Raw genomic sequence first — 11,379 nt, 5'->3', positions numbered from 1 at the left:
TTCTTTGCATTTTGTGAAAGTCAACCATTTTAAAAAAAGATGTCAGTAGCAACGAACTATTGTGCTAGGCCGCGCATTACCTCTGCCCATATATTTACCTTGGAACAGACCTACAGAGTTAAACCACGACAGAGTAAAGTAAACCAGACAGGAGCAGACGACGAAAATTCCGTTATCATTGTTTACGTATTCGTTTCATGCATTTGGATTAGTAAGCGTTTTGCACCAAAATCAAGGGCCTACTTATGAATTTAGGTCCCTCGTCAACATTGACTGCTCTTGCCTGGGTTACTTTACTCAGTCGTAGTTAAACTCGATGGCATGGTGGAGAAAGAAAAATTTAGGTTATTTTCCTTTCGCGTTCGCTATTATGTGTGGATTATCATAGATTAATACTCCAGAGATGACAAGGCGGCGCTGATGCTAATCGGTACTCATTAATTACGTGGGCACTCAGCCTGGTTGAAAATAGCGTCGATTTTCTGCAATTTGGGTCGTATCGAAAATCAAAGACTGTTTTTGGGGAAATATTTCCCAAAATTTTTCCTCATCTTACCAAAAATGTTTTTTTTAGAAAATTATGAAAAATGTTTTCCAAATTTAGTCCCTGTCAAAAATGTATGAAACGGAGACAATTTTTCAGAATTTTTTAAATATAACTTGGACTCAATAGTATAGAGTGCAGAGCAGACATTATTAAAATGATTCAAATGATAAGCAATTCCTAAAATTACCTGGCTACAAACATAGGGAGGCTTTGGCCAATCAGATGACAAATCTGACAATTTGCTTTTTTAGTCAATGTTCAAAACAATTTTTTTTGACCAGTCTTGTGTTGTAAGACTGTTAATTAAAACATATCTTGTAAGTGAGTGTTAGATAAGAATCTCGATGACATTCAAATTTTTGTATTGCTAATAGATGTTCCGTTCATTATTTTGCAAATTTAGCGAGAAGAATACTCTAGGTCAACTGTTCAGATCTACGCAAAGAATGTATAGTCAAACGGCCACCGAATTAAACAAACTACCGGATCACGAAGTTAGATCGTGGCTGGATTCATACGACACGGTCCTAACTGACTGCGATGGTAAAGATATAATATAATAAGGGGCCGTTCACAAATGACGTCGAGCAATTAAAAAAAAAATCACGCGAAAGGAGTCAAAATTAGCACAATTTTTTAAGAACCATCACGTTTTCTAGAACACCACCCCTAACCGAGTGACGTGTGATTTGTGAACATTCCCTAATAGTCCGGATATTATTTTAAAAACCGATTTCTATCAACAGGAGTCTTATGGATGTACAACAACGCTATCGACGGCAGTCCAGACGTGATAAATAGGTTCAAAGAAATGGGGAAGAAAGTCTTCTTTGTGACAAACAATTCCACAAAGACACGATCTGAATTTTTGGAGAAGGCGATCTCGTTAAACTTCCACATGATTGAGGTATTTACAGTTGACATTGAAGCGACCAGTGAATCGTCATTATGAAAATCAACGAATTTTCGCAGGAAGAAATTGTTAGTACGGCGTATGCAGCAGCTAAATATCTGAAAAATCGAAATTTCCAAAAGAAAGTTTACGTCGTTGGTTCTTCAGGTATATTTGATCAGGATGAGTATACGTTGATCACAACATGAATTGTTCGTTTAAATGCAGGCATTGGTAAAGAACTGGACAATGTTGGTATACGTCATGAAGGTGTTGGCCCCGACATATTACAGGGCAGTTTTCAAGATTTAGTACACAATCAATTCGTACCGAATGACGAGATTGGCGCTGTTATCGTTGGATTCGATGAACATTTCAGCTTTCCCAAACTGTTCAAAGCGGCATCGTATCTGGACAATCCGGATTGTATGTTCATCGCAACGAATACGGACGAACGATTTCCCATTGCCGGTAAAGTCGTACCCGGTACGGGTAGTTTTGTTCGATGCGTGGAAACGGCAGCCGAACGGAAGGCCGAAGTTATGGGCAAACCGAATCCGTTGATATGCGAGGGATTATTTTCGGATTTTAAAATTGATCCGAAGCGTACGTTGATGATTGGAGATCGTGCCAATACGGATATTGAGCTGGGTACAAACTGTGGCTTTCAGACGCTTCTGGTCGGAACGGGAATACATAATTTGAATGATGTGGACATGTGGAAGAAATCGGTTGATCCGAATGACAAGAAATTGATACCGGACGTTTTTCTGCCGTCATTGGGTGATCTGTTAAAGTATATGACATGAAGGTAGATTAGTGAATAGAAAATTGTTTCAATTCGATACGGAATTGAATAAATAAACGAATTTATTTATGATCAAGTCTACTCAGTTCAGCGGTCGGATCGAGAAAATTTCATGACCTGGACAGGAAAAAAAAATTAATCTTTTAACATGGACGGTAGCTGACACTGAATTCTTCCTTCGTTCTAGCTAACTCTTCCTTGTAACGTTCATTTTAATTCATTTCAAGTAAGTTTTTCTATCAGGAACTATTTTTGGGAAAACGTATTCGCATATTTTCATGAATTTTTCAATATTTTCCTAGATTTTCCCACATTTTTCTTAGCCTTCCCAAAAATATTTGGAAAACGAAGAAAAATTCTAGAAAATTTAGGCAAAGGTATTTCTAAATCTGATGCAGGGAACTGCACGACCGGACATAATTTTCATCTGTTAACAACAGCAACAGTATTATCGAGTTCTCTGGCTGTTGGGATCTGTTGTAGTAAAGTGAATGTTGAAACAATTGAAGTAGAAGATTTTTTATCAATCTGTTAAAAGCACTTAGATCAAACGTTGAATTAGATTTGATAATTATAAATTATTAAGGTGAGGGCAGGTATGTGGGATATCTCTGCTACCCCAATGCATCAAACTTTTTATCGTCTGTTTCATTGAATAAATAAATAGGAAAAGAAGACGGACCAAAAGTAACGTGAGAATGGGCTCAGGGGGACGTTAAGTCAAAGTCATTGGCTCAGCTTGACACTCAACTCCATACAAAGTCACAAAGTCATGGCACAGCATTTCTCAAAGTAATTTCCCCATCGAAATTGACAACATGTTCAACGGAAGAATCTTTGCAACTGTGCATCTCTGGCTGCACGTTCCCCGTTTAGTGCAGAATAACTTTACAACGTATGTTAATCTATATTGTTCTACGAGCTCTATGCCGTATCGATCATATGTTGTTAAATTCGAATTTGTATTACACCTATGGCAGAAGGCTGGTCGTGTGGATAGAGGAATGTAGTATATCGTTTAATTTTATATGTCTAAACAGCTGGCTGTACTAATATTTCTGTTTTCGTATGTAATGTAAGTGTCTGAAGAGAACATTGTTTTTCATACACAAGTGGTCTGTTGAAGAGACTGTACAGATTGGTGCACATACTTTTTTTTAACGAGAGTAAAGCGTAATTCGGGTTTTGCAACTATTTTTTTGTGGAAATGAAAATTTTGGTGATCGTTCTTAGTGCAATAGTGTCTCTAGTGAGTAGAATGTTTTCCAAATTTTCTGCAAAAAAAATGAAAATGCTGCACACGACACACATTAATACCATAGTGTCTGTATTCGTTGAACTAAAATTAGTAGAAAACTATTGATACAGCAGTATATTGAGGTTATTTTGTATACGAAAAACAAATTACAACCATTCACGCACCATACCTGTGATCGACGCTATCTGGATGTTCTCGTAATTAATGCAAACTGAAAATTCTATAGTTTTTATGATAATTTATTCGTCTCTTTATCGATGAAACTGTTAATACCGCTGGTGAATAACGTCAAGACCTATTCAATCAATAATTTTTTTAACCGGAAAAACTCTTGATAGTAGCCCGAAATCGGGCGACATGTATTATTCCACTCTTCAATGAGTACATAGAAGAGAAACGGGGAAGATAGGTTTAGTCCCAAATGTACCAAGATTCGCGGACGATAATTTCCCAGGTGGTTATTCCAATTTTTTTCAGTCTGCGGACACTTCCCCGGAAAAACTTACCTCTTCTAGAAGTTCTGAGAACTCCCTTACTCAAGTAAATTCATCAGCACATCGAATGATAAAACTCTAATTTTTAGGCACTCGCGAAAAGCAGAGCCGAACGATCAGGTGAAATTCAAAAAAATGGAACAGATCATCAAAATGACGACAAAACCAACATGACACACCTATCGAATACAGTGAATGCAATCACTTCACATTTAGTCAAAATTATCGAAAGCGTAGGCACTTCTCATATGGACGACGTGCTACTTTCAGTGTACCCGCTCGAAGACGTTATATTGTTCATTGGCGCTCAATCGGACAAGTCGTTTCAAGAACATTTATATTTTCTGTTTGATAAACTTCTGGATGTTGTGTATTGTATGTACGAAAGATTGGATGATGCATGGCACGGAGTGTCATACCTGATTGAATCAAAATTGAGTCAAATATCAGTGTTCACGTTACAAATTGTTGATGAAATACGGACATTAAGTGAACAAAGTGAAGACAATTATTACGATGCCAAATTTATCACCGTCAAAGAGTCAGTTGTTAACCTGACAACGTCCTTAATTGGTTTGACTTCGTTGACTACTTCAATTGGACAACTTATTACTACCAGGGACCGAAGTGTTTCCGTTATAGTTGAAACTATCACTTCACTGATATTAATCCATCAATACGCCGTAGCAGCCGTAGCATGTCTACTATCCCGTGTAGTTACATATTCACCAAATTTAATACATGCAACTGGAATGGCCACTCTCACTAACGCACTTGTTAACTTCATTTCGGACTTGCGATCAGTTTTACGAAATAAAGAGAAAGGCTCGGCCATGACACAATTATTCCATGGCGACTTACACAGCAAATTTTCAATACAACTCATCGAATCTATGTATGAACTTATGAGTACCAAAATGATCGATATGATTTACACAACTACTACGAGCCTCTTAAATATCATCCAGGAACATGCGCCAAGCGAGTTTCACATACTGCCTGATCTAATCGAACAACTAACAGTGATATCGTTCCGATGTGGTCAAACTGAATTTGGTAGTTTGGACAGGTTTATTACGTACGCATTCGATGGTTTGTTTGATGTGCTTCATCACATATCGTACAAATTGGATAAACATATACAGTCCAGTGCCAGCACTGGCTCGTTTCAGGAACCGTCAGAGCCGATAGACGTAGCTGTGGCAAATGTTAGAACCGAGGTAAAGCGTTTCATACATAAATACCAACAGCTAAGCAATTCCGATACGGAGGATACTGATCTCACAACAAGCACCAGTGACTTGATGCAGGCTTTACTTGATCCAATGAGGATTCTCGTACATAATAAATTGGACAATGATTACAGCATAATCCTAGCTTCCTCGTTGCAGTTTATAGGACAGTATGTTGTTGGGCTAATTCTAACACCGCTCATATCACTTGCAAAGAGTTTAAAAACTTCCAATGTTACCATTAGCGATGCTCACTCGAATTTCAGCGCATCATTATCGTTACTTTTCATTAAAAATCAAATGATTTTTGATCTCTCGAAAACACAAAATGATTCGGAAGTACTAGAAAGATTATACGACAGTTTCGACGATCTACTTCAGAACTTATCTCAACTAAAGAGTGGGCTGGAATTGGCAAGAGAAAAGAGGTATTCTCTCGGGGTTAATGCATTTGTTCAATTAGCTGTGGAACATAAAAGTGAAAAAACATTTTCTGGAAGTTGAGAATTTTATATTTAAAATAAAACTGAGAAAAATGAACAAGACGGAATGTTTTTTACATATCTCGTACGGCCCGTGGTGCAATGGATTTATATATACATTTTACAAGCTTCCGGGGCGAAACTCGTCTTTTCATCGAATTTCATGAAGTTGTATGGGGAATTTATACGACTAAGGATAAACAGATGAAAAGTAGAGTTTTCGTGTGAATTCTGTTGATCCGAGGCGAGGTCGAGAAGAAGGGATAGAGAGAGGAAGGGCAAGAAAATACTGAGTAAGCTAAGGGAAAAGTGGGTTACATAAACGATAATATTGAAGAGAACGCTATTGTAAATCGAAACAAAAATAAAATTAAGGACGAATTGTTCAATCACGGCAGCGTCAACTTATCCAGTCAATTTGACAGGCGATTTTCATTCATAAGTAGACGATTTGAACGGGATTTATGTCTCTGGTTTGAATGCATACACTGCTCCCGCCTGGTTTACCACACTCCACAGTGGTTCAATAATAAGGGTGGAACAACTATTACGATCTACGACTATTACGTTATGGTGAGAAATAATTTTTTTCTTAAATTTTTGTGTTTTTGAATCAAGTGATTTTTATTAACTGATGGAGAAGAACATGTGCGCTGACGGTGCGTTTTTATTGTAAGGATTAATGGGATCAAAATTACAAAAAATTCGATTAATTCAACTTTTTCTGTTCTTTTTGAATGGTCACAATTAATCGATTTTCCAGATCGTAGTTCTTGTATGACAACGCGTCCTGAAGCAGCTTTTTCGCGTCGTCCTTGTACTGAAACATAATTTTACTTAAAAATATAATCGATTCGATTGCGGCTATCAAACCAACATCTTTACTGCACTGCATCAGTAGCATGGCTAATTCATAATGAGCGAACACGGTGATGTGCTGATAATCGGCTTTTGATTGACATTCTTTTATACAATCTCTGAAATAGTAAAACTTATATATGCTGTCCATTGATAAAATCAATCAAGGCACTTACTTGAACGCTAATACAGCAGCTTGAAAACGACGCTGACTAGTAAGAGCAGATCCTAAAATCAGTTTTTTCAGACCAATCATCGGTCCCTCAGCAATTTCATTCGGTGCTGAGCAATCTGAAAATGAAAGAGATTTCATTCACCGAACTTTCGAGTTGATTTCCTTTTTACTATTACCATCAACTACTTGTTCCAACTGATCGTAGCTAACATTTCCCAAAGCGTTCCACAAATACAAAACCTCATACACCAAATACTTCCAGTAGAACGGATTGTGATGGTCCTTATCGTCACTGGGAAATACTTTGATCCGATTATGTAGAAATTTTATTATTTGTGTGTCCTGCAATTGATGCATCTTGGGAATCACTTGATCGTGAAAGTCAGTTTAAAAATTCACGAACCTTGCGAGCAGACGACCGCGTCAATTGGTAAATTTCTGTTCTGAAGGAAATTAAGTTGACGTAGTTTCCATGAGCACCTTGACAAACTGCCGTTAGGTATGCGTAAAATGCCTTAGAAAACGAGCAGATCTGTCTGCAATGACATCAATTTTTGATTATTTTGGACAACTTTCTGGTGATAAGTGAACCAACCGTAACTCATTAAATCGGTATGCTGAGTCGGAAAAGTCCAGCTGAATCATTCTGCACCATGCCACTTCTTGAAGACATAGCAGTTTGAGCTCTTTTTGTGCGGCACATTGAAAAGCAGAATTGTAAGACCCTATAGCATTGCTGGTGTTAGCCTTAAACGATTAAACATTTTTGTGTGTAACATCCAATAACTGGTTATCCTGGTCAGAGTCTTACTTTCATTCTCTCGACACGACCTTGGAAAAAGAGGAAAATAGCTGAATTCGGAAATTTACTTTTACATTCGCCTAAAATCAGGGAAGCTGCTTTAATATCACTGTCGGAGTAGCCGTCCTCATTTTTGAACATTTGACTTCCGAATGTGTAGAACCAGAGTAGCGCCACACTTAAATATATTCGAAATTTTAACAGCGACACTGGGCTTATGGAAAAAAATTCTTTCTTACGAAGCCAATGTACTTCTTATGTCGGTCGACATCCGGGAATACATCAATGACGAAATACCGACAGTTCGATTTGATTCAAAGCCGAAAAAGTTAATTATTTTCAACAAATGGTTCGGTAAAAGTGATGCACTCAATTGGAAAATGCCATAACCGAACGCTATGGATCCCATTAGTCTTTTAACTTCGTCCGGTTCAATATGCCTACGGCGGTTTACGAATGTTACTAAAAAATGGGGAAAAACGCGAGATAATGTCTTACTCCAACGATGTATGTGGTAAATTGAACGACATGTTGCTATCACTGCGAGTGATTCTTTCGGGACATGTCAACGGTCCCTGGTAGATGAAACCATTTTGATCGCTTCTTAAGTCTAAACGTAAAGCGTTTTTGTCGGTTTTTCTGGAATGGCCAGGTATATTAAACGAATTGGACGAAAAATTTCTTATATTGTCATCTAATTGGGTACTAAAAATATTGGCTCTATTTGATTGATCACAATTTAAGGCCTCGTCAATTTTGGTCACATGGTGGTTGGACGAATTAATTTGGGGTGAAGAGCTGCGATTAAAAGCTCGTTAGTTTTACTTGTGATAAATAGGGGGAAAGGAATGGTATTTACTCTAAAACGTAATTGTTTTGTACATTGGCTGTGCAAACATATTGAGAAATGGTGCGCGTAATTATTGGATGATAGTTATGTGGTTGGGCTGAAAATCGACAAACAAACAAATAAATATCATTAACTAGTCACAACCTATGCATCCAGTTTACGTGGTTTTGGCATTTCATTATCAAACAGTTCAACATATTTCGAATATATTTGACTGTATGTCGATTGATAGATTTTCCAAGCTTTACTCAACAGCCAGCTGCCTTTCAATAACCTTAAATGCAAAAAGGATATATTTAACCGAATCGATGTTTCACATCTCGTAGTCTCAACGAACCCGGAAATATCTTGCGTAAAAAACGTTAGAATTGCTTGATTCATGTATGCATCGGCTGAAATTATTTGCTCTTCAATGGTCGTTGCTAACGATCGATTTGGTGTCGCTCGGCTAAACCATTTGGTACGAATGGAGTTCAGCCATCCATAGTTTAATGAGCATTTTTTCTCCAATTCTTTCAGCAGATTTTGAGCCTTTTCGATTCGCTCAACGTCATAGGCGATGATGCTGTTCTGTAAATGAATTCGATGCGTAAAGTCTTCAAGATCTTCAGAATAACTAGAAATGAAGTTGTAATTGTGGGCAATTGCTGTCCCAAGCACTACATAAGCCCCTTCACGAAAAATTTCGGGTTTCCTGAAAATGTCAGGCTCAGATCAGGTTCGGATTAAACCCGAAAGTAGAAGTTCAGGTTCGGGTCAGATTCGATTCGAATCAATTCAGGTTCGGGTCCAGTTCGAATTGAACCCGAAATCAAAAATTTCAGGTTAAGGTCAAGGTCGGGTTGAACCTGAGTTAGATTCGGGTCGAAATCAGGTTCGGTATCCAGTTAGATCAAATCCAACCCGTTCCGAGCATTAATTTCATTTATTTTAATAAAAAGTAAACCTTTAACATATGATCCGCGTAGCACCGGTCTTTGATATAATGTACTAGTTTCGTTGGTTACAGTTCTGTGCATTCTACTCTTTGAGACCCTTTAAGGCAAAACACCGTATCGCATTGATTATGTACTTTGTAGAGCTTTCGAAAGCTTCTTTTGAATTCTATTCGAAATATGGATTATTTCAGTACAAAAGAAACTCAAAGCTCTCCAAAGCTCTTTAAAAGCAAAGGCACAAATGCAATACGGTGTTTTGGCTTAACAAGGCAGCCTAGATCTATATTACTGGGGAAATAAATAAAACTCCTTTATTGACTCCACCTGTGAACCTAGATCTATATAATGTATTCAATCAGTTCTGTATCCGTTACAAATCTGTCTACAGTTGAGACTTAACCGTTGAGTTTTAAACTCTCACAATTGTAACTCATTCGAGTAAGAGAAACCGTCGAGTTAATTACTACCTACGCTATTGACGTATCAGCATGGTACATTGAATCTAATCAGACGGAGATTAAGCCGAATAACCCCAATATGTATTTCCTACGGGGCTGTTTTTAATTCGGAAATAGAACACACAAATATAATTCATGAACATGCATAGAACCAGTTCTATTTTTGTCGGTTGAACAACTTATCGATTTTCGATTTATTAAAATTGTGTAACTTGGTGCAGCACCGAATAATAATTATGTACAATGCCATTACATTATAAAATAGCGGGCAGACCACAAGGTTCATCAAAAACATTCATATAAAATGTTGCATATTATTTAGGGCGCGTGTGGTTGTAATAGTTTGCCTTCAAAGATAGTTCATATATTGCAACTGTGTAAGAGCTATGTTTAGTCCGATGACGGATAATTATCGATTTTGTTGTTGTAATTTAATTAGGAAAAGTGTATTTCCCGAGTGACAATCGAAATGGTAAATTTTTTGTGCTGATAGGTAGGAACAACACTTGTATCATCAATGAAATGCAAAATTACATTGATAAATGATCATTTTATGTTCCATTCGAATAAACGAAGGAAGGATCTTATTGATGCATGTCAAAATAACAAATAATTCTTTCGAGTCGGATAGGTAGAGGATCACAAAATAATAAGACACACACCATCTGCTGTAATGATTCATCACACGACTTTTCAAAGTCATTCCCTTTCTACGTTGGGGTAAACGAACCTGAATGAAAAAGCAATGTAAACTCTATTGTGTCGTTGCTTCTTCATGACTGATTCCTTTGATTAATGACTTTTTCAGACTGGTAATTAAAATTATTTTAAATTAATTCTCTAAAATAGCCGGGGAGTTGAAGTATTTTTCCTTTAAAGTTAGACTGAACTCACCATACACACGACAAAAATATATGCGGCGAAAATTGGTGTGCTATCCAGTCTTTGTTTGAAGAACTCTTCCGCTTCTTCGGGTTTATTGTTGAACCAAAGTGCTAATCCTATTTTAGCGTACTCGGCATCCGACAAATGGTCACTGGATGGCTCCATATTCAAATAACGATTTTGTGAACAAGATCCTTATCGTTAAGTTTATGTTTGAACTTTTTCAGATTACATAATTTTTTGCTATTTCTTTTAGCTTCTAAGTAGAAATTTCACTTTACAAAAATACACTAATTCGGTCACTCTATAAACTACTTACAACCTAACCGAATAGCGCCAGAAGTATATGATTCACTTCACAATTGACTAAACAACAGAACTGTACGAAATCCTTTATCATGACTCCAGCAACAGAGACAAGTTTTCTCCGCAAAGTTTCGACTTTGCTATTAGCTGCTACAACCGTGAATGACATCTTTTCTTCGATTTAATAATTTATCACCGACAGGAATAAAAAAAACGTAACAACAAAACACAGCTACACCGAGACAAACCAAATTGCCATGCATGCCAAGTAGTAGTCATCACACGACTGAATGGCAAATGAATATCGATTTTTTTGCTGTTGTGAAAGCTTCTTTTATGAAAGTTTAGCTTTTCCGAGAAATGAAAGCATTTCGTTTAAAATTTATGAGGCAAA

The 11,379-nt window shown here is 37.2% G+C and overlaps 3 protein-coding genes across 7 annotated transcripts; 2 read left to right on the top strand and 1 right to left on the bottom strand.

The window, feature by feature from the left end:
• Positions 1 to 730: 730 nt before the first annotated feature.
• On the top strand, positions 731 to 2,319 carry LOC119070872 (glycerol-3-phosphate phosphatase). Of its 4 annotated transcripts, none has more exons than XM_037175387.1 (5): positions 731 to 864; positions 951 to 1,090; positions 1,294 to 1,454; positions 1,520 to 1,607; positions 1,668 to 2,319. In XM_037175387.1, exons 2-5 carry the CDS (start codon positions 994 to 996, stop codon positions 2,246 to 2,248), a joined length of 927 nt encoding a protein of 308 aa, XP_037031282.1. In that variant the 5' UTR covers positions 731 to 864; positions 951 to 993; the 3' UTR covers positions 2,249 to 2,319. The 4 variants fall into 4 exon arrangements, with proteins under 4 accessions (XP_037031282.1, XP_037031283.1, XP_037031281.1 ...); XM_037175388.1 differs by having other exon boundaries at positions 732 to 868; XM_037175386.1 differs by having other exon boundaries at positions 759 to 868; positions 922 to 1,090.
• Positions 2,320 to 3,353: 1,034 nt separating this feature from the next.
• Positions 3,354 to 5,766, top strand: LOC119070871. The gene is made up of 2 exons (XM_037175384.1): positions 3,354 to 3,496; positions 4,089 to 5,766. Exons 1-2 carry the CDS (start codon positions 3,455 to 3,457, stop codon positions 5,733 to 5,735), a joined length of 1,689 nt encoding a protein of 562 aa, XP_037031279.1. The 5' UTR covers positions 3,354 to 3,454; the 3' UTR covers positions 5,736 to 5,766.
• Positions 5,767 to 6,362: 596 nt separating this feature from the next.
• LOC119070869 (tetratricopeptide repeat protein 39C-like) lies at positions 6,363 to 11,273 on the bottom strand. Of its 2 annotated transcripts, XM_037175383.1 has the most exons (13): positions 10,689 to 11,273; positions 8,736 to 8,968; positions 8,560 to 8,672; positions 8,408 to 8,495; positions 8,047 to 8,346; positions 7,788 to 7,988; positions 7,558 to 7,726; positions 7,342 to 7,493; positions 7,150 to 7,282; positions 6,923 to 7,088; positions 6,748 to 6,862; positions 6,591 to 6,690; positions 6,363 to 6,533 (listed from the first exon to the last, which is right to left on the bottom strand). In XM_037175383.1, exons 1-13 carry the CDS (start codon positions 10,842 to 10,844, stop codon positions 6,423 to 6,425), a joined length of 2,037 nt encoding a protein of 678 aa, XP_037031278.1. In that variant the 5' UTR covers positions 10,845 to 11,273; the 3' UTR covers positions 6,363 to 6,422. The 2 variants fall into 2 exon arrangements, with proteins under 2 accessions (XP_037031278.1, XP_037031276.1); XM_037175381.1 differs by having other exon boundaries at positions 8,560 to 8,968.
• Between the last annotated feature and the right edge of the window lie 106 nt (positions 11,274 to 11,379).

The sequence above is a fragment of the Bradysia coprophila genome (genome assembly GCF_014529535.1).
Source record: "Bradysia coprophila strain Holo2 chromosome IV unlocalized genomic scaffold, BU_Bcop_v1 contig_106, whole genome shotgun sequence".
Lineage (NCBI taxonomy): Eukaryota > Metazoa > Arthropoda > Insecta > Diptera > Sciaridae > Bradysia > Bradysia coprophila.
The sequence above is the reverse complement of the archived record's forward strand: the minus strand, read 5'-3'. Positions and strand labels throughout refer to the sequence as shown.

What these genes read in the sequence shown, in the direction of transcription:
- LOC119070872 (XM_037175385.1), top strand. Translation starts at nt 802, where the DNA reads ATGTTCAAAACAATTTTTTTTGACCAGTCTTGTGTTGTAAGACTGTTA. An exon ending in TGTTAATTAAAACATATCTT is followed by an intron (nt 865 to 921) that starts GTAAGTGAGTGT and finishes TATTGCTAATAG; the next exon opens with ATGTTCCGTTCATTATTTTG. An exon ending in TTACGTCGTTGGTTCTTCAG is followed by an intron (nt 1,608 to 1,667) that starts GTATATTTGATC and finishes GTTTAAATGCAG; the next exon opens with GCATTGGTAAAGAACTGGAC.
- LOC119070871 (XM_037175384.1), top strand. Translation starts at nt 3,455, where the DNA reads ATGAAAATTTTGGTGATCGTTCTTAGTGCAATAGTGTCTCTA. An exon ending in TTAGTGCAATAGTGTCTCTA is followed by an intron (nt 3,497 to 4,088) that starts GTGAGTAGAATG and finishes TCTAATTTTTAG; the next exon opens with GCACTCGCGAAAAGCAGAGC.
- LOC119070869 (XM_037175381.1), bottom strand. Translation starts at nt 10,844, where the DNA reads ATGGAGCCATCCAGTGACCATTTGTCGGATGCCGAGTACGCTAAAATA. An exon ending in ATATTTTTGTCGTGTGTATG is followed by an intron (nt 8,969 to 10,688) that starts GTGAGTTCAGTC and finishes ATTCATTTACAG; the next exon opens with AACAGCATCATCGCCTATGA. An exon ending in TGATGCAGTGCAGTAAAGAT is followed by an intron (nt 6,534 to 6,590) that starts GTTGGTTTGATA and finishes ATTATGTTTCAG; the next exon opens with TACAAGGACGACGCGAAAAA.